The sequence below is a fragment of the Gossypium arboreum genome, chromosome 3 (genome assembly GCF_025698485.1).
Source record: "Gossypium arboreum isolate Shixiya-1 chromosome 3, ASM2569848v2, whole genome shotgun sequence".
Classification (NCBI taxonomy): Eukaryota; Viridiplantae; Streptophyta; class Magnoliopsida; order Malvales; family Malvaceae; genus Gossypium; species Gossypium arboreum.
The window spans coordinates 138,515,138-138,535,117 of record NC_069072.1 but is presented as its reverse complement, the minus strand read 5'-3'; the positions used below and the strand labels follow the sequence as shown (position 1 = coordinate 138,535,117).

At 36.6% G+C, this 19,980-nt stretch overlaps 4 protein-coding genes and 1 long non-coding RNA gene across 6 annotated transcripts; all 5 read left to right on the top strand.

Annotated features, from left to right (window-relative positions):
- The first annotated feature begins 552 nt into the window (after nucleotides 1-552).
- On the top strand, nucleotides 553-3,493 carry LOC108475114 (putative F-box protein At1g58310). The gene is made up of 4 exons (XM_017777110.1): nucleotides 553-1,443; nucleotides 1,525-1,653; nucleotides 2,893-2,965; nucleotides 3,462-3,493. The coding sequence occupies exons 1-4, from the start codon at nucleotides 553-555 to the stop codon at nucleotides 3,491-3,493; spliced, it is 1,125 nt and encodes a 374-aa protein (XP_017632599.1).
- Nucleotides 3,494-3,653: 160 nt separating this feature from the next.
- On the top strand, nucleotides 3,654-5,686 carry LOC108475497 (F-box/LRR-repeat protein At4g14103-like). Of its 2 annotated transcripts, none has more exons than XM_017777469.2 (3): nucleotides 3,654-4,755; nucleotides 4,845-4,988; nucleotides 5,162-5,686. In XM_017777469.2, exons 1-3 carry the CDS (start codon nucleotides 3,868-3,870, stop codon nucleotides 5,423-5,425), a joined length of 1,296 nt encoding a protein of 431 aa, XP_017632958.1. In that variant the 5' UTR covers nucleotides 3,654-3,867; the 3' UTR covers nucleotides 5,426-5,686. The 2 variants fall into 2 exon arrangements, with proteins under 2 accessions (XP_017632958.1, XP_017632959.1); XM_017777470.2 differs by having other exon boundaries at nucleotides 4,922-4,988; nucleotides 5,162-5,293.
- A 1,115-nt stretch (nucleotides 5,687-6,801) lies between these two features.
- LOC108475113 (FBD-associated F-box protein At4g10400-like) lies at nucleotides 6,802-7,368 on the top strand. Its single transcript, XM_017777109.1, has one exon. It carries the CDS (start codon nucleotides 6,802-6,804, stop codon nucleotides 7,366-7,368), a length of 567 nt encoding a protein of 188 aa, XP_017632598.1.
- A 1,686-nt stretch (nucleotides 7,369-9,054) lies between these two features.
- Nucleotides 9,055-10,231, top strand: LOC128290681 (uncharacterized). Its single transcript, XR_008280469.1, has 2 exons — nucleotides 9,055-9,525; nucleotides 9,950-10,231. It is a non-coding gene; the product is annotated as an uncharacterized LOC128290681 (long non-coding RNA).
- Nucleotides 10,232-12,996: 2,765 nt separating this feature from the next.
- On the top strand, nucleotides 12,997-19,960 carry LOC108475112 (disease resistance protein RGA2-like). Its single transcript, XM_053026363.1, has 4 exons — nucleotides 12,997-13,047; nucleotides 13,176-13,238; nucleotides 13,617-13,742; nucleotides 16,961-19,960. The coding sequence occupies exons 1-4, from the start codon at nucleotides 12,997-12,999 to the stop codon at nucleotides 19,958-19,960; spliced, it is 3,240 nt and encodes a 1,079-aa protein (XP_052882323.1).
- The last annotated feature ends 20 nt before the right edge of the window (nucleotides 19,961-19,980 follow it).

The window sequence follows — 19,980 nt, the reverse complement described above, 5'->3', positions numbered from 1 at the left end:
ATTTTAAGTTAGTACATAATAAAATTACATTTTGACCCTTCATGATAAAAAAAAAAGATTAGGTGCCAAATTAGAAAAAAGAGTCAAGTTCAGTACTAAATTAAATCCAAAAATATAAGTACCAATTTAAGAAAAAGAGTCAAGTTTGGATACTAAATTGGACAAAAAATAGATATCAAATTAAGAAAAATATGAAGTTTAGATACCAAATATTATATTAAACGATTATTGTAGGAACCCATTATTAACTGAAAATTGACTTTAAATTTTTATTAAATTTATAATTTATTTAACATATGTAATTTGATAAGATTTGGTTTTATAATATAAGAGATTAACATAATCTCGATATGCTTTGATCTCTTCCACCAATGTAAGTCAATCTATAAGTCGGGCTATATATAGAGAGCCTCCCTCACCCATTGTATTTCATTACTATTCTATTCTTTTGAGTAAAAGTTAAAGTTACCAATTTTGACATTTAACCCTAAATTTTGTACCTCTAGCAGCTTCCTATCGCCGGCGGTCGCACCGGTGTAGTTTTCTTATCTCATGGCGATGTGTGTCGAAGACAGGATCAGTAATCTTCCGGATCATATTCGTTGTCATATTTTGTCATTCCTTCCCATTCAAGAAGCAGTTCGAACCTCTATTATTTCAACCAAGTGGAGAAACCTCTTTGCTTCAATTTCTACCGTTGACTTTGATACTTATTTACTGTGTGGCTTGACTGACAGAAACGTTGATAGCTTCAAGAACTTTGTTGATAGGTTGCTGAAATTCCCTAATCAACTAAGTTTAGATTGCTTTAGGCTACGTGGTGATGAATTTGATTCATGGAATGATGGAGATCATGATTTTGATGTTTCTGGTTGGATATGTGCTGCAGTGTGCCGTGGTGTCAAGGAAATTGATTTGTTCTTGGATAATTTTTGTCGCACTTTACCAGATCTTTTATTCACTTGCCACTCACTGCTGACACTAACATTGACTGCAAAATATTCTAAGATTTTTGAGGTCCCATCCGAGGTTTGTTTAAGGAATCTGAAGACATTGTGCATTACAAACTCGGTACTCGTCGGTGATTCTCTTAATAGGTTAATTTCCAATTGTCATGTCTTAGAAGATTTGACTTTTGATGAATGTTCTGTTGCGAATGCAAGGGAGATCAACATCCAAATTCCATCACTTAAGAGCTTGTATTTAGATTTTTTTTTCCCGACCGGAGCTTTAAATTATGTGGTGGTGATTAATGCTCCAAATCTTGTTTATTTTCGATATGATTCCGTAATAGTTGAAGGTTATAGTTTGAGTAACATGAAATCCCTAGAAAAAGCTGATATTTGCATCTGGTTTGATTCCAGTAACTATGAAACAAGTGCAACTCATCTGTTTCAAGGAATTTGCAATGTACGGTCTCTAAGGTTAAACATTCATGAAGTGGTTAGTAAGCTTAATACTCAAGTGTTCTTTTTTCCTTTTAACATTATATACTATAAAGGCTCCAAGTTTTTGTGCCTGCAGATTCCCCTAGCAAGTCGAATTCCCATATTTCATAATCTTGTTGAATTTGAATTTTATGGGAGAGAAAGTTGGCTTGTGGAGTTTCTACATTTTGCACCTAATCTAAAGACACTTACGGTCAAATTTCAGGTATGAAGTCTTTGTCAAGAAATCGAAGACATGCTCGATGTCACCTAAATTCATGGTACAAACCGAATAACTTTTCTTCTTTTTGTCATGAGTTTAGGACGTTGCGGGAACTCGATGGAATATAGGTGTTCCTTCTTGTTTGTCATTGCACCTGAAGAAGATTGAAATTTCAGACTATGCCACATATATGATTGAAATAGTTCGTTATTTATTAGATAATTCAATGGTTCTAGAAAAGCTCATAATAAGGGTGGATGCCATGACTTCGACACAAGAAAGTAAAGCTCGCGACCAATTATTGCCGTTACTAAAGAGTTCAAAGAAATGTCTAATTGTAATTTTGTAGTACTAAATTATCAGATTCTTGTGAAATGCAAATTCGGTTTTTAGTCAAACTATTTTAATTTAATATGGGTTTGGAAATTTTATTTTTTTGCATTTTTTTTACCTTTCTTCTCTTATTTGCTAACAACTTCATTTAATTATTTAAAATATTCATTTAAGTCATTAATCAATTAAAATAATTAATGTATGATTTTTATTGTAATCGCTTGTACAAATCAACAGCTCTTACTCATTTTATTTTCTCAATTTTTTCATAGAGCTCACTAAACTTAAAAAAGAAAAAATTAATATTGCAATGACTTACATAAAATAGTACCAAGAAGCTCTTCTACTGTAATATAACAACGACAAGAGGCTGAAGATCCCTGTCAAGCAAATTGTCCTCTAATATGCTCCTATAATATTCACAATACATAATGGCAGAAACTTTTTGGTAGCAGTGCTGTCAAGTCCCTCTACTAAGAGTCAAATTCTTTAACATTTTCATTTTTATAAAGTAGGTGGGATAAAATTGAATTTAACATTTCGTTCAGTTAAAAATATAATTGATTGCGGTATTGGTCTGAAGATAAAGGTTGAATCTATTGAGCCTTTGAACTGAAAAAAAAACCAAGCTTAGAAAAATCGGTCAACTAGTTGAATTGTTTTTCTCTATTCTTTACATAATTTATTTTTTATTTTATGATTTTTTTAAACAAATAACCAATATTAAACCTCCCGCCAATGCAAGTCCGGTCTGCCTTTAATCGTCGACAGTGTATGATAGTAAGACTGTATATCGGAGAGACGATAAAGAGCTCCTTTGCGTGGCAGATGGTCCAGATTTAATGAATCGCTAACTATTGAAGAGAGGAGAAATTGTTATCTCTAATGTTTCCAACCTTGTGAATGCAGGTAATGCTTCCTCTTATCTCTTATCTTACTATGAACATGTCTGCAAATGGTAAGAGTTGGGTGATGGACATAGGTAATCTGCATATGTAATGTAAGTTCTTGAAATGTGATCAGCACAGAAGTTAAAAACTTAGGTCCTTTACACTATGGCTTTTCTAGTCTAATATGAGAAATGGATTGTCCAATATCATGTTAATTATGCATCTTAGATTGCAAAGGCTAGCTGCTGGGAACCATTGTTTTCAAAACTGAACCAAATAGTTGAATCGGGATATTGATTTGGAATACGAGGTTGGATCGTTTGACTTTCAAAATGGTATGAAGCAATCGTTGGAGTACAAATCTTAAAAATCTTATTGGGAACTTATCCTAGGCCAAACTTGGGTTAAATAAAATTTTTGCAATAACCTAAACTCATGAGAGAAGAAAAAGAGAAATATTATCGTAATTGTGAATATCGAAAATAGTTAATTGCAATAAATACGAGTACTTAAACAAAACTTCATACTAGATCGAAGATAAATGTCTTTAACTTAGACATACCCATTATGTCTTGTTCATTTCTTCAGGAGATGATGGGGCTTACATACTTCATACTTGATCAATGAAGAAAAGACATGAAGGAATAATACAGGTATTAACTTTGACATTTGCTTTGTATATGTATTATATTGCACATTGGGTAAAAGTGAAGGGATCAATTTTGATATTAACCCTAAATCTTATATAAAGCTATGAAAATACGACATTAACACTAACTTTTTTGTATATCTAGCAGCTTGTACCAAAGGTAAGAACTTTCCTTTTCTTCCTTCCACAAATCCGAGTCGGTGGCTGTCACCGCCACCCACGGCCGCCATCAGAGTTCGAAGCCAGACATAAGCTAGTGAAGCCGAACCACAAAACAAAAGCGAAAACTCTCCGTTTCCTATCGCCGGCCGTCGGACAGGTCTGCAGTTTTCTTATCTTATAGCGATGTGTTCCGAAGACAGAATCAGTAGTTTCCCGGATCATATTCTTTGTCATATTTTGTCTTTCCTTCCTATTAAAGAAGCAGTTCGAACCTCTATTATTTCAACCAAGTGGAGATACCTCTTTGCTTCAATTTCTACCATTGAATTTGATCGTTGTTTACTGAGTGGTTTGACTGACAGAAATGTTGACAGCTTCAAGAACTTTGTTGATAGGTTATTGAAATTCCCCGATCAGGTAAGTTTAGATTGCTTTAGGCTAAGTGATGGGATTTCATGGAATGATGAAGATCATGATTTTGATGTCTCTGGTTGGATATGTGCTGCATTGTGCCGTGGTGTTAAGGAAATTGATTTGCACTTAGATAATCTTGGGGATGTTCTCACTTTACCAGCTGTTTTATTAACTTGCCACTCACTGGTGACACTGAAATTGAATGCAGAAGGTTCTAAGATTGAGGTCCCATCTGACGTTTGTTTAGGGAATCTGAAGACTTTGCAGCTTAGAAACTCGGTAGTTGACGGTGATTCCATTAATAGGTTAATTTCCAATTGCCATGTCTTAGAAGATTTGGCTTTTTTTGAATGTTTTCTTGCGTATGCAAGGGAGCTCAATATCCAAACTCCTTCTCTTAAGATATTGGTTTTAGAATTTGATGTGGTAGAATACAGAGGTTTCAATTATGTGCTGGTGATTAATGCTCCAAATCTTGTTTATTTTCAATATACTGACGCAGTAGCTGAAGGCTATGCTTTGAGTAACATGAAGTCTCTAGAAAAAGCCGATATTAGCATCTATCGGTTTGATTCCAGTGATTGTGAAACAAGTGCAACCCATCTTATTCAAGGAATTTGCACTGTGCGGTCTCTGAGTTTAACCATTGATGAAGTGGTTAGTAAACTTAGTATTCATGTGTGATTTTCCTTTTAACATCATATAATTTAACATTATATAATAGCTTCAAGTTTTTGGGTGCGCAGCTTTTCCGAACGTGTCGACTTCCTATATTTCACAACCTTATTGAATTTGAATATCATGGTCTTGGTTTTAATGGCAGAGAAACTTGGCTGGTGGAGTTTCTACATTGTGTGCCTAATCTAAAGACACTTACCCTCAATTTTCTGGTATGAAGTCTTTTTCTGAGTACGTGTATTCGTTGCGATTGATTGTTTTAGTGTCAGTTATATTCACAATTACGATAAACTTCAAAGAAATCGAAAACATGTTCGGGATCAACTAAATTCATGGTACAAACCAAGTAACTTTTCTAAGTTTTCTTCTCTTGTCATGAGTTTAGGTTGTTGCGGAAACTCAATGGAAGGTTTTACACATGGAAGTTCCTTCTTGTTTGTCTTTTCACCTCAAGGAGATTAAAATTTTGAGCTTTAAGGGAGACACGCGAATGTTTGAAATGATTAGTTATTTCTTGGATAATGCTATGGTTCTGGAAAAGCTCATGATAGGAATGAAAACCCTGTCTGAGACACAACAATCGACTGTCTTCTACCAGTTATTACAGTTACCAAAGAGTTCAAAGAAATGTCAAGTTGTGATTTTCTAGTACTGTTTTATGTTATGGTTAGAACTGATCAGTGTCTGGTTTGGTTTTGTATAGATGTGTTGTTTGAAATATACATTTTAGTGTTAATACCCTATACATTCACTAATAGCAATACTGAATTTCTGATAGTTGGTTTATATATGTACGTGTGTATGTATATTTATGGGTATATATATGTATTGTAGCCAAAAATAGCCTTTGAAATTGATATGTAGCCCATAATTGGAAAAATAGAAACATATTTTAATTTGTAAGAAACAATCGTATGATATACCTTACACAAGCAGCTCTGATAGGAAGAACATCAGATAGATTTGGAACTATTTGAGAACAAGAAAAAGGGGAGCTCTCTAGTTATGGGGATTTGTACATTCGTACCAACAGCAAAGAGGGCTTCCATTGTTCCTGTTATAGGCTAGCTTTGGTTCAACACAGACCATTGAAGATGAAGGTTTGAGAACTTGAGATTTTAGCCTGCTAGAATGCTGGAATTTAGCTTCCTTGAGACTGAAATGATGTTTAAAGATACCTTGATTTGACTATGGAACTCACACCATTGACAACAATGCTTGCGCCTTACAGGTCAGTCAGTGTTGATAATATCCAACTCTAAACTCGTCTCCCTGGTACATTCCTCTGTCAAAATATCATCTGAAAATTTCGGTGTTGCGTGAAAGAAATTTGGTGAAATTATCAAGGTCCCTCTATTAAAAAAATGTGTAAATTAATTCTGTAGGTAAGAAAGTGATTATCCCATTAAGAAAGAAGCAAGTAACAGTAAAGACAGCGTCGTGGTTGTCATCAGTGGTAGGTTGGCTGGTGGGATCACCATAAAGAGTGGAGATATGATCATGGTTTGTCATCACTCAATGTCACTTAATTTCAAAAAATCACAACAAAAAATCACAAAATGATCGTTTTAGTTTTCCTCCCACAAACTTGAATAGACGAGGCTCATTCGACTCATGAGATTGTCTACTTAAATATGAGAAATTAAACTCATAAGATTATGTAAAGGTATATGTAATTGATAAGATTTGATTTTATAATTTAAGAAAGTATGTAAATCCCTTAATTGTATATAAATTTTGATCTCTTCCATCGATTTAATTTGATATATACCATCGGTTTTGAGCAACTTAATTATAAATAAAGAGCCTCTCCTCGTGTTTCACATATGGTATTAAAGACTAATATTGACATTTAACCCTAAATCTCCTTTTTTTTCTTCCACAATCCAATCCGGTGGCTGTTACCTCCACCCACGGCCACTGTCGACATAGGCTAGTGAAGCTAAACCACAAAACAGAGGCAAAAAAGTTCCGGTTCCTATCGCCGGCCACCGCACCGGTCTGTAGTTTTCTTATCTTATGGCGATGTGTATTAAAGACAGGATCAGTAATTTTCCGGATCATATTCGTTGTCATATTTTGTCATTCCTCCCCATTAAAGCAGCAGTTCGAACCTCTATTATTTCAACCAAGTGGAGATACCTCTTTGCTTCAATTTCTACCATTGAATTTGATCGTTATTTACTGCGTGGTTTGACCCACAGAAACGTTGACAGCTTCAAGAACTTTGTTGATACGTTGTTGAAATTTCCCGATCAAGTAAGTTTAGATTGCTTTAGGCTACGTGATGGGATTTCATGCAATGTTGGAGATCATGATTTTGATGTTTCTGCTTGGATATGTGCTGCACTGTGCCGTGGTGTTAAGGAAATCGATTTGGAACTACATAATCTTGGGGATGTTCTCACTTTACCAGCTGTTTTATTCACTTGCCACTCACTGGTGACACTGAAATTGAATGCAGAAGGTTCTAAGATTGAGGTCCCATCTGAGGCTTGTTTAGGGAATCTGAAGACTTTGCAGCTTACACACTGGGTAGTTTTCGATGATGATTCCATTCATAGGTTAATTTCCAATTGCCCTGTCTTATGAGATTTGGCTTTCATTGAATGCTTTGTTGCGAATGCAAGGGTGCTCCATATCCAAATTCCTTCGCTCAAGAGCTTGGTTTTACATTTTGTTGCGAGAGGAGAGGTGTTCATGGGCCGGCCCGGCCCGGGCCAGGTTTGGGTCGGGCTCAACTAAAAAGCCATGCTCATTTATTGGGCTCGGGCCGGGTCAGGCCCAAAAATGGGCTTAAAATTTTGCTCAAACTCGACCCGGATAAAAATACTAAAACCCGTATTAATTTTTTTATATTATATTATTATTATTTTTAAATATATATAATACATCAAAATACTAAAAATATCAAAATAAATTTTCCCAACAAATTGAAAATAAATTTTGAAAAAATGTGGACTTAAATAACACTAAGATAAATGCAACTTAACAAGCAATTGCTTCTAAAATAATAAAAAATTAACAAATACCTTTAAAATAATAAGAAAATTAACAATAAAATTTTTTATACAATATCTAAATAGTAACAACAAAATAATAGCAACATAATAGTAAAATGGTAGCAAAATATAGAGAAAACAACAAGAAAATAACATTCAAAAATAAAAAAATATGCAGATTTTTTTTGTCCTTTAGTGAATTTGGGTCGGGCCGGGCCGAGCCGGGCTCAGGCTAAAAATATCTTACTCGAGGCCGGGCCCATTTTTTAGACGGGCCTTATTTTTTGTCTAAGCCCATTTTTCGAGTCTATATTTTTGCCAAAACCCTCTCATATTTCGGGCGGGCCTTCGGGCCGGGCCGGGTAGCCCGGCCCATCCACACCCCTAACCTAAACTATGGGGTGGTGATTAATGTTCCAAATCTTGTTTATTTTCGATATGATCTGGCAATAGTTGAATGTTACAGTCATATGAAGTCCCTAGAAAAAGCCGACATTTGCATCTATGGCTTTCATTTCAATTTAAGCATTGATGCAACTCATCTTATTCAAGGAATTTGCAATGTACGGTCTCTAAGTTTAAGCATTCATGAAGTGGTTAGTAAACTTAGTATTCATGTGTTTTATTTTCCTTTTTAACATTATATTATATAATATTATATAATAACTCTAAGTTTTTACTTGTGCAGATTTTCGGAACAAGTCTGACTTCCTATATTTTACAACCTTGTTGAATTCAAGTTTTGTGCGCCTAATCTAAAAACTCTTGCCATCATATTTCTGGTATGAAGTTTTTGCCATCAGAAACTCGATGGAAAGCCTTATCTATAGAAATTTCTTCTTGTTTGTCCTTTCACCTCAAGGAGATTAAATTTTTATGCTTTAACAGACATATGATTGAAATGGTTAATTATTTCTCGGATAATGCAATGGTTCTAGAAAATGTTATAATAAGTATAGATCTCCGACTTGAACACAGAAAACGGAAGCCAGCAACCAATTATTGAAGTTATTAAAGAGTTCAAATAAATGTGGTTATAATCATAACATAAAATAGTATCAAGAAGGCCCTCTACTGTAACATAACATTGACAAGAAGCTGAAAATCCCTGCCAAGCAAATCGTACATAATGATAGAAATTTTTTTGGTTGAAGTACCCTTCTATTAAGAATATGTTGATAAAGTAAGTGGAATAAAATTGAAATTTAGCATTTTTTTTTCATAGATTAAAATAAATGTTTATTTAAAATTTATAAATAAAAATTGCCACGTGTCAAAATATTCGAAACTACCACTTGTCCTAATTAAAAAAATAGAAACCCAGCAACCGACAAACGCTGGGAAATGCTAGTAATAAGTAAACAAGCATTTCACGATACCGTCTCTGTTTCGTTTCTTGCATACTTGTTCGTTGACTTGCTTTCTTGACTACTGGGAACCAGGAATGACCGAAGCTATAATCGGTGCAACCATAGATGTGGCTTTGTCCAAGGCTATCTCTATCATCGAAGACCAAATCAACCTGGTTGTGACTTGGGATTTCAAAGACGACCTCAACAAGCTTCGTTCCTCACTAGATCTCGCTCGAGCTTTCTTGCAAGACGCGGAGAGTAGGCGAGTCGATGAACCCATCAAGGTTTGGCTTCAACAGCTGAGGTGTATCGCCTATGCTGCCGACGATGTATTGGATGAGCTTGCTTATGAAAGTCTCTAAAGAACGACAGAGGCTAACCAAATGGGTAAAAAGGTTAGCAATTTCTTCTCCCTCTCCAAGAATCCCATGGCATTTTCTGTAAAGATGGGTAAAAATATTAAGAATATTAGCATATCCATGGATGAAATTATTGATCGAGCCTTGAAATTCGGACTCCAACAAAGAGTTCAAAGTATGGGTCCTGTGTTTAGTGGAATTGGAGGCACCCATTCCTGTAACTCATCACGAGTTGTTGGAAGGGAAGCTGATGTTCAGAAAATAGTTGATCTTTTTATTGGCTCAAACACTGATCACCATGGGTTTTCGATGGTGTCTATAGTAGGTATGGGAGGCTTGGGTAAAACTACTTTAGCCAAGTGATAATACTCTAAAATGACGTGTTTTTATATATTAATCATGTGTTTATTTTGAGCTTAAGCCTACTAATTTGAGCTATTTATGTATTTTTATCTTTTAGGGACTAAATTGGAGGCGAAAAGTAAATTCAAGGGAAAAGGCGTCAATTCGGAGATTAAATGGGCCAATATGCAACGTGGGACAAATATGGTGCCAAAAGTGCGAACATGGAAGGCACAAGGACTTAAAAGCAAATAGAAGAGATTTTATTTTGGAAGACTCTATTTTATTTTATTCTATTAGGATAATTAACATTAAGATAATTATTAGGATTATTCAAATTTAGGATTTTATTTTAATTATCTTTGTTTATCTTTAATTAAATGTATTTATCTTTTTATAATTTAAGTTCAATTAGACTATCTCCCTAGCACTATAAATAGGGGGTGAAGTGACTCTATTTGGGAGGATTTTTTTTTGTAAACACTCTCCCCCAAAAGTCTTTTGTTCTTTCATATTTCTTTTCAATAAAATTTCTTTTTCCATATTTTTATTTATTTTCTTTCCTCAATTATCATGAGCCACTAAAAACCCTTCCACCAAAAGTTGTCAATATTTCCCAAAAGGGTTCTTGAGGCCTAGAATCCGTATTTTAGCCTTCTCGCCAAGTATTCATCGTTTCTCAAGACTACGGCCGACGCTTTCGTCCATGGCCCTTAAGAAGTAAGCTTTTCAAAGACATGCAAAGGCGGTCGTTTTGTATGTTTTGGAAGGACTGCATAGTCGGTTCATTAACTTACTGCATCAGAAGTTGGCGAGCCAAAGAGACAAAATGGCGTGGGATTCGCCATTGAGAAGCGTTGATCTAGCATAGATTATGGCTAGAGTCAGTTCCCTAAAAATCGTAAGTCTAATCTTTTGAGCTGGTGGTCGAGGCGCCCTCTTCCACTATAACTGGCTTACTTGAGTCGAGAAGGATCATCCAAAAGCCAAGGATTGAGCCCAAGGAGGAATGAGACAACCGAGGTGGAACTTTCCCATAAAAATTTTTTTCTCTTAAAACTCTCTTTATTATTTTTATTATTTTCGTAATCATAATTTCAAGAACTTTAAATTTGCTTTTATTTTATTTTCGCCCAAAATCAATTCTTAAATTTGCTTTTTTATTTTTTTCCAGAACGCAGGTTTTCTTGGGCACGATTCGCCTAGGATTTCGAGAGACAAGCATTCAGATAATCTGGTCCCCGAGGATTCGACCCTACTTCCCTTTACTATTTCTTTTTCATTATTTTATGAGGAATAGGATATTTTGGTGCTCTCAACGACCGCATCAAATTTTGGCCAAGTTCTTGGTCCCCAAGAACATACTAATCTTGTTTTTCTTTATTTTCTATGACCAGATCTCGCTCCGTGTACTCTTGCGTTCGACTCGAAATCGAAAAGATCTGAAAGCTAATCGAAAGGAAACAAAACTAAGGAAAAGCAATCATGGTGGTTGGAACTCAAAGCAATCCACCGTCGAAATTAGAATCGACGACGAAGTAGAGTCTAGGGTTAACGAAAACCCTACTCAAACGTTAGAAAGTAAAGAAGAAGAAGTCGATTCCCCTGAAGAAGTGCTGAACACTAGGGTTGACGAAAACCCTAATTTAACACCTCAATTTATGGCTCAGACAATTCGGCAACTAACCGAAGCGCCGACAGAACAACCGCCACTATGCATTGCGTATCCTACTATGGATACTGATTTTGAATTAAAGTCGCTTGATTCACTCATCGCCAACTTTCCGTGGGTTACAAAATGAAAACCCCATAAGCATTTAAAAGAATTCCATATGGTTTGTTTGAGTATGAAACCTCAAGGGGTAACTGAGGATCAAATTAAATTGTGCGCTTTCCCTTTTTCCCTAGCGATTCAACTAGGGAATGGTTATTTTATTTACCTCCGGATCCATTACAACTTGGGCTAATCTATCTCGCTTATTCCTTAACAGGTTTTTCCCTGCATCACGAGCGGCTGAGTTAAGAAGAGAAATCGTGGGCATAAGGCAAAAAGACGCAGAAACTCTATACGACTATTGGGAGCGATTTAAGAAGTTGTGTGCAAGTTGCCCACAACACGGTATAACGGAACAGTCTTTGCTCCAGTACTTTTATGAAGGCTTGAAACCCATGGAGATGAATATGGTAGATGCCGAGAGTGGAGGAGCGTTAGTCAACATGACTCCACAACAAGCAAGAGACTTAATCTCCACAATGGCTGCGAATTCCCAGCAATTTCGAGCCAATCCTGAACCCCCTAGAAGGGCTCACCAGCTAAGTAATTCTAACATTGAAGATAGACTTGATAGACTTACTAATATTGTGAATTCCTTGTTACGTAAAAAATCGAAACCAGCCGAGTATGTGGAATATGTGCTACACCGAACATATGACCGATGCGTGCCTCTAGTCTCGTGTGACGATTCTATGGCCCATTTAGATCTTGTGGGAAATTTTCCGGCCACCACAAAGACGATACGACCCTTACGCCAATACCTATAACCTGTGATGGAGGACCACCTAATTTTAGTTATGGGGCTAATCCACGATATAACCACCATACCAAAATCGAGCCCCACAACAATGCAAGATTCGTGTAATTCTTTAGAAACTTTGGTCAATAAATTAGCAACTAATGTCCTTGATTTTCAACAAGAAACTCTCAATTTCCAAAGAGAAATGAAGGGTTTTCAGCAGAAAACTGAAGCATCCATAAGGGAGTTGACCATATCAATTGAGAAATTAAACTCTCAAGGGAAACTACCATCACAAACAGAACCAAACCCGAGGCAGAATGCGAATGCAGTAACGTTACGAAGTGGAATGATCCTCGAACCGTTCTCGGCAAGAATCTTGGTCAAGAAATCGCCCAGAAACTCCAGAAGCATTTAACGATCCGAACGAAACCCCCACTGCCGAAAATCCAACCTCCATTCCCAGGACGATTAAATCAGTGTCGAAAAAGTAAGGAAGACAAGGAGATCCTCGAAACATTTAGGAATGTTGAGATCAACTTACCACTGTTAGATGCCATTAGACAGATTCCATGGTATGCCAAGTTCTTCAAAGAACTTTGCACCAACAAACGAAAACTAACAGGTAATGAAAAGGTAAGTGTTGGTGAGAATGTTTCCGCAGTTCTACAGCGAAAAATGCCGGTTAAATGCAAATATAAGGGTATGTTTGCTATTCCATGCAAAATTGGCCATTTGGGAATTAAGAAGGCTATGTGTGATCTAGGGGCCTCCATAAATGTAATGCCTTATTCTATTTATGAATCACTTAATGCGGGTTTTTTGACAAAGATAGGTGTTACCATTCAGTTGGCAGACAGGTCTATTGTGCATCCCGAAGGTGTCCTCAAGGACGTATTAGTCAAAGTCAATGGGCTTATCTTCCCTGCAGATTTTTATGTGATAAAAATGGAGGAGGATAACACTCTTGGGTCTTCAGACATCTTGTTGGGGCGACCTTTCCTTAGTACTGCGAATACTAAGATTGATGTACGAAGCGGAACCCTCACGATGGAGTTTGACGGGGAGATTGTGAAGTTTAACGTTTATGGCACTATTAGTCACCCAAGTGAAGTCTTGAACGTAAACCGTGTCGACATAATTGACTCATCAGTAGAAAAAACTTTTGAGTCATCTTATGGAGATAAACCAGAAATGATGTTTGATGATTTTGAATCTGTTAATAAATTATTGGCTCTTATGGATACTAAACTTCTACCTTCTATTGTGCAGGCACCAGATCCAAAATTAAAACCACTTCTCGAGCGTTTCAAATTCACATTTTTGGAGAATGATGAGACCATTGCTTACTTAAAAGGGATCAACCCCTTGGAGGAAAATACGGAACCAAAGAAAGAGGTGCAAGGACGATTAAACCCAAATATGGTAGACGTGTTAAAAAATGAGAATTTCCAAGCTCATAAGAACAAAAGAATTCAGCTGGAACAGCCCCAATACTAGTTGAGGCGTCAAGCTAGCGACGTTAAACAAGCGCTTGTTGGGAGGCAACCCAATCTTTATTTTTATTTTTATTTTTATTTTTATTTATTATTTTCCTTTATTTTATTTTATTATTTATTATTTATTATTTTATTTTATTTTATTTTAGTTAAATATTAATAAATTTCTCTTCTTCCATCTAGGTGAAATGGAGCGAAAATACGAAGAAAAAAAAAGACAGAAAGTGTGCACCAAAACAACCCTATCCATGGTACCAAACAGTTCTATTCCAGCCCAGGATGTCATATCTCTGCAGCCAAACAGTCCTATTTCAGCCTTAGAATCCCCAAAACCTGCAGCCAAACACCCCTTTTCAGCAAATAAAACCCCCAAACCTTACATTTTTTTTCCCCAAATTTCTCCATAACCGCCGACTCCTTTCTCCTCCACCACCCACCGCCGATTTCTTAGCCACCATGGTGAGAACCCGAAGCTGAACCGTCGTTGCCACGTCACCCATCCCGTCTCCACCTCTTGCCGTTTCGCCATCTTTTTCTCCACCATGTGCGCCTACTGACGGTAACTACATGGGGAGTTTTTCTAAACTTTTTTTTTCTCCACCTATTTGTTTTCCTTTTACTTTCACATCGAGGACTATGTGTTTTAAGTGGGGGGAGGCATTCTTCGTTGTTATTATCTCGTTATTTTCTTTGTCATATTGTTGTTCTTTCATTGTTTTGTACTCGTTTCGCCCATTTATTTTAAGAATATCCTGCCGCTTTTCATGCCCAAGATTTTACCAGGAATTGCCTACTGTTTGACCTACAAGCATGATTCTTACCTTCTAAGGAAGTTATGATTTTTCCCATAATTGATGCCATCTCCACTGTTTTATTTTTATTAGGCTAAAAATAATTGTGATTAATAGGGTTAATTCTATCTTGCTTTTCGTAAAATTGATCAAGTTTAATATAAAGTGAACACTTAAAATGATTGCATGCTTAATTAATGTTCATGGCTATTAGGTGATTATTGAAACTTATTTTTGACACTTAAATTTTTTTCTTTCCTGAGTTCTCAAGAATTTTAAATATCGTTTAATTTTTAATAAATGTTTTCCATGGTTATGAGTACAGCTTAGATCGTGACTGACTGAGTAACCGGGGTAGGGTGCTTGGGTTGTCATTCTACTTCGCGTCAAAAGGTTGTGTGACGTGACAAGTAAAACTCCGCTAGCCGAGGTTATGAGTATGGCTCAAATCGTGGATCGATCGAGTAACCGGGTAGGGTGCTTGGGTTGTCATTCTACTTGAGTCAAAAGGTTGTGTGACGTGTTGGGTAAAACTCGCTAACCGAAATAAATAATTTTAGGAGTATGTTAGGTGTGAGTAGGGGTGGGTGCTTGGGTTGTCATCTCTCTTAGCGTCAAAAGGTTTAATATATTCCTAAGTAAATAAATAATAATAAATTTAAAAAATAAAAAAACAAAAAAAGAAGAAAAAAATAAGTACTAATAAAGTTGCACTTCGGGGACTAAAGGAGGAAATAATTAAGGTGTCTTAGTAGGTTTGGTAATTTACCTAAATGGCATAACTCAAGTCGATCTTAATTTTTGTGTGAAATAATTGGAATACTTTTTCTGCTTTTACTTAAAGCAAGCTTAGGGTCTCTTTATTTTTCATATGCTTTTAACTAATTTTATGAAACTTTGGAGTGGTATTTTTTTATGGCGTAATCTAGCTTTCACAATGATAGGAACCATATTTGAGGGCAAGCATGGGCTAAGTAGGGGAATTTGATAATACTCTAAAATGACGTGTTTTTATATATTAATCATGTGTTTATTTTGAGCTTAAGCCTACTAATTTGAGCTATTTATGTCTTTTTATCTTTTAGGGACTAAATTGGAGGCTAAAAGTAAATTCAAGGGAAAAAGCGTCAATTCGGAGGTTAAATGGGCCAATATGCAACGTGGGACAAATATGGTGCCAAAAGTGCTAACATGGAAGGCACAAGGACTTAAAAGCAAATAGAAGAGATTTTATTTTGGAAGACTCTATTTTATTTTATTCTATTAGGATAATTAATATTAAGATAATTATTAGGATTATTCAAATTTAGGATTTTATTTTAATTATCTTTGTTTATCTTTAATTAAATGTATTTATCTTTTAGAATTTAAGTTCAATTAGACTATCTCCCTAGCACTATAAATAGGGGTGAAGTGACTCTATTTGGGAGGATCTTTTTCGTAAACACTCTCCCCAAAAGTCTTTTGTTCTTTCATATTTCTTTTCAATAAATTTTTTTCCATATTTTTATTTATTTTTTCCTCCATTATCATGAGCCACTAAAAACCCTTCCAAATTAAAGTTGTCAATATTTCCCAAAAGGGTTCTTGAGGCCTAGAATCCGTATTTAGCCTTCTCGCCAAGTATTCATCATTTCTCAAGACTACTGGTCAAGCTTCCGTCCATGGCCCTTAAGTAAGCTTTTCAAAGACATGCAAAGGCGGCCGCTTTGTATGTTTTGGAAGGATCGCATAGTCGGTTCGTTAACTTATCAGATCGAGGTTGGCGAGCCAAAGAGACAAAATGGCGTGAGATTCGCCATTGAGAAGCGTTGATCTAGCATATATTACTGGCTAGAGTCAGGTTCCCTAAAAATCGTAAATCTAATCTTTGGAGCTAGTGGTCGTAGGCGTCCTCTTCCACTATAACTGGCTTACTTGAGTCGAGAAGGATCATCCAAAAGCCAAGGATTGAGCCCAAGGAAAAATGAGACAACTGGAGGCTGGAACTTTCTTATAAGAATTTCTTTTCTCTTAAAACTCTCTCTATTGTTTTTATTATTTTCGTAATCATAATTTCAGTAAACTTTAAATTCTGTTTTTATTTTATTTTCGCTTCCAAAATCAATTCTTAAATTCTATTTTTATTTTTTTCCAGAACGCAGGTTTTTTGGGCACGATTCGCCTGTGATTTCGAGAGACAAGCATTCGTATAATTCGGTCCCTGAGGATTCGACCCTACTTCCCCTTTATTATTTCTTTTTCATTATTTTACAGGGAATAGGATATTTTTGGTGCTCTCAACGACCGCATCACCAAGTCTGTTTGTAACAATGAGAAAGTGCAGAACTGTTTTGGTGAAATAATTTGGGTCTGTGTGGCTGAAACTTTCGATGTTCGAAGGATTTTATCAGAGATCTTAGAATCTCTAACTAGAAAACCTTGTGAAATCAAGAATGATGATGTTGTGGTTAGAGAAATACAGAAGAAGTTGAAAGGCAAAAGCTTCCTTCTTGTGCTTGATGATGTGTGGGATGAGGATATTAAAAACTGGGGGGACTTAAAAGGTAGTTTGTTGGGGATAAATGAAAGTAAACAAAGTTGCATTCTTGTTACTAGTCGTAGTGAAAATGTGGCAGTGGTGAAAGAAACCCTCCCTGAGTACAGGCATCATCTGAAGACAATGGTGGATGAGGAGTGTTGGTCCATAATCAGAGATAGTGCCTTCGGAAACTCTTCTGTATCACAAGAATTAGAAGTTATAGGGAGGGATATTGCCCGTAAATGTTCAGGTGTGCCATTGGTGGCAAATGTTATAGGGAGCACAATGTGCAACAGATGGGATAGGGATGAATGGGTGTCACTCAGGGATAGTTCTCTTTGGGGTTCTTTGGAAAGGAATGAAGGGATTGTACGTGTTCTGAAATTGAGTTTTGATCGCTTGTCTTCCCCATCTTTGAAGCAGTGTTTTGCATATTGTTCCATCTTTCCTAAGGATTTTAGGATCCAAAAGGACCAATTGATCCAGCTTTGGATGGCTGAAGGCTTTCTTCAGCAATCCAGGATAAGTTCCCAGCAGCCGGCCGTTGAGGATATCGGCAATGAATACTTCAATGCGTTGCTATCAAATTCCTTATTGCAGGATGTGGAGAGGGATCAATACGGTCGCATTACAACATGTAAGATGCATGATTTAGTTCATGATCTTGCACAATCCATTTCTCATATTAGACAAGGAAACATCGTTAATGGTGTGAGACTGTGGCACTCTTTGTTCTCCAATTCTAGCTCCATCCATGCTGTAAGGGACTTCAAAAGCTTACGAGTTCTTATTTTTTGCGGTGCTCCCATTGTCTCCTTGTCACACTCAATTGGCAGGCTAAAGCATTTAAGATACTTTGACATTTCAAGAACTTACATTTGTAGATTACCAAAGTCCATCAGCCAGCTTTACCATTTGCAGACATTAAGATTATCGGGTTATGAAGGGCACATGCCTGAAGGAATGGAAAATCTAGTAAATTTGAGGCATCTGTATATTGGTCATTATAGAACTGTTCCTTATAAGATAGGATGTCTAACTAATCTTCAAACTTTGCCAATATTTAGAGTGGGTACAGAAAGGGGAAGTAGAATTGGTGAATTGGGAGGTTTAGTTGAACTTGGCGGAGAACTAGTCATATTCAATCTTCAGAATGTTAGAAATGAAGGAGAAGCTAGGGAAGCAAAATTGTTGGAGAAAAAGAAACTACATGAGTTAGAATACCTTTGGGGCTATAACAGGGAAGAATCTTGCAACGACGAGGAAGTACTGGAAGGATTGGAACCTCACTCAAATTTGAAAAGCTTAAGTATTATGTACTATAATGGAAGGCACTATCCATCATGGTTGGCAAGGTTTACTAATATTAGTGGTCCAAGTGCTTGTTTTCAACCCATCAATTTGGTGAAGTTGAAGCTGTCTAATTGTAAGAATTTAGAGAAACTGCCAACTCTTGGGCACTACCCCAATCTCAAAATTCTTGAAGTAGAAGGTTTAAATAATGTGAGGTGCATTGGAAAAGAATTTTATGTCAGTGATGATGACAGTAGTTCTGATAAGAATAAGCCAATCACCTTATTTCCAGCATTGGAAAAGTTGAGCCTGTGGAATATGGAAGAAGTAGAAGAATGGTTAGAAGTGGAACCAACAGTTACTGTGTTTCCTTCACTAAAAGAGCTACATATTGAAGGTTGCTGCAAGCTAAGCAGTGTTCCAAGAATGAGTAGACTTTCTTGTCTTGAGGCACTCACTATTACAGGTAACAATGCATTAAGTTGTATAGGAGATGAACAATTTCCCTTTCCCTCTAGCCTCAAAAAATTAACCATACAGAGGTGCTATAAGTTAACGACAGTTCCAAGTGTAGAGGGCGGTATCTCTTTTCTTCAGCATCTTGAGGTGAAGCTTTGTGACCGGTTATGTAAAATAGGACAAGGATTACTTACTTCCACATGTCTAAGAGTTGTGGTCATATGTGACTGTCCTAATTTGATCTCCATTCCAGTATATGGCATATCTGAATCTCTTGTGAAGCTTGAGTTGGATCATTGTCGAAGATTACGGGAGGTAGAGGGTGCGTTATCTGCATTCACAAGGTTGGAAACATTACGGATAGGAAACTGTCTTAATCTGATTCCCATTCCCCTTCCCAGTTTAGATTTTTTCTCCTCTCTTATACAATTATCGCTGGAAGGATGTCACAGATTAACGAGTCTACCAAGTGGATTGCAAAGCTGTACTTGTCTTCAGTTTTTGGTCGTGGACTATTGCACTGATCTGGAGTCGATTCCAGAAGATTTAGGGCGATTGCATTCTCTGAAGGAACTGTGTATCTTGAGTTGTCAAAACTTGAAGAGTGTTCCAGAGGACAGCCTTAGGTGCCTCACCCGTTTGAAGACATTGAAATTGGGTCCTTTCTCACAAGAGCTAGATGAATTCCCAGGTCTTAGTTCCATCCACCACCTCCACTCTTCCCTTGAAATTTTGACATTGAATGGATGGGAAAAACTATGCTCGCTGCCTTATCAACTTCAACACCTAGCCGCACTAAAGTATTTAATTATTTCTGGATTTGATGGAGTCACAACTTTACCTGAGTGGTTGGGAAACCTCTCCTCTCTTCAAGATTTGACAATAGATTTTTGTCGAAATCTTGAGCATCTGCCATCTAAGGGAGCCACATATCGCCTCTCCAATATTCAACATCTTTCTATTACAAACTGTCCAAGATTAAAAGGAGACCGAACTTACATCAGCAAGAGGTTCAAGATCCCTGCCAACCAAATCGAAGTCTATGAACATTAAGAATGTAAGTTCAAGTCTCA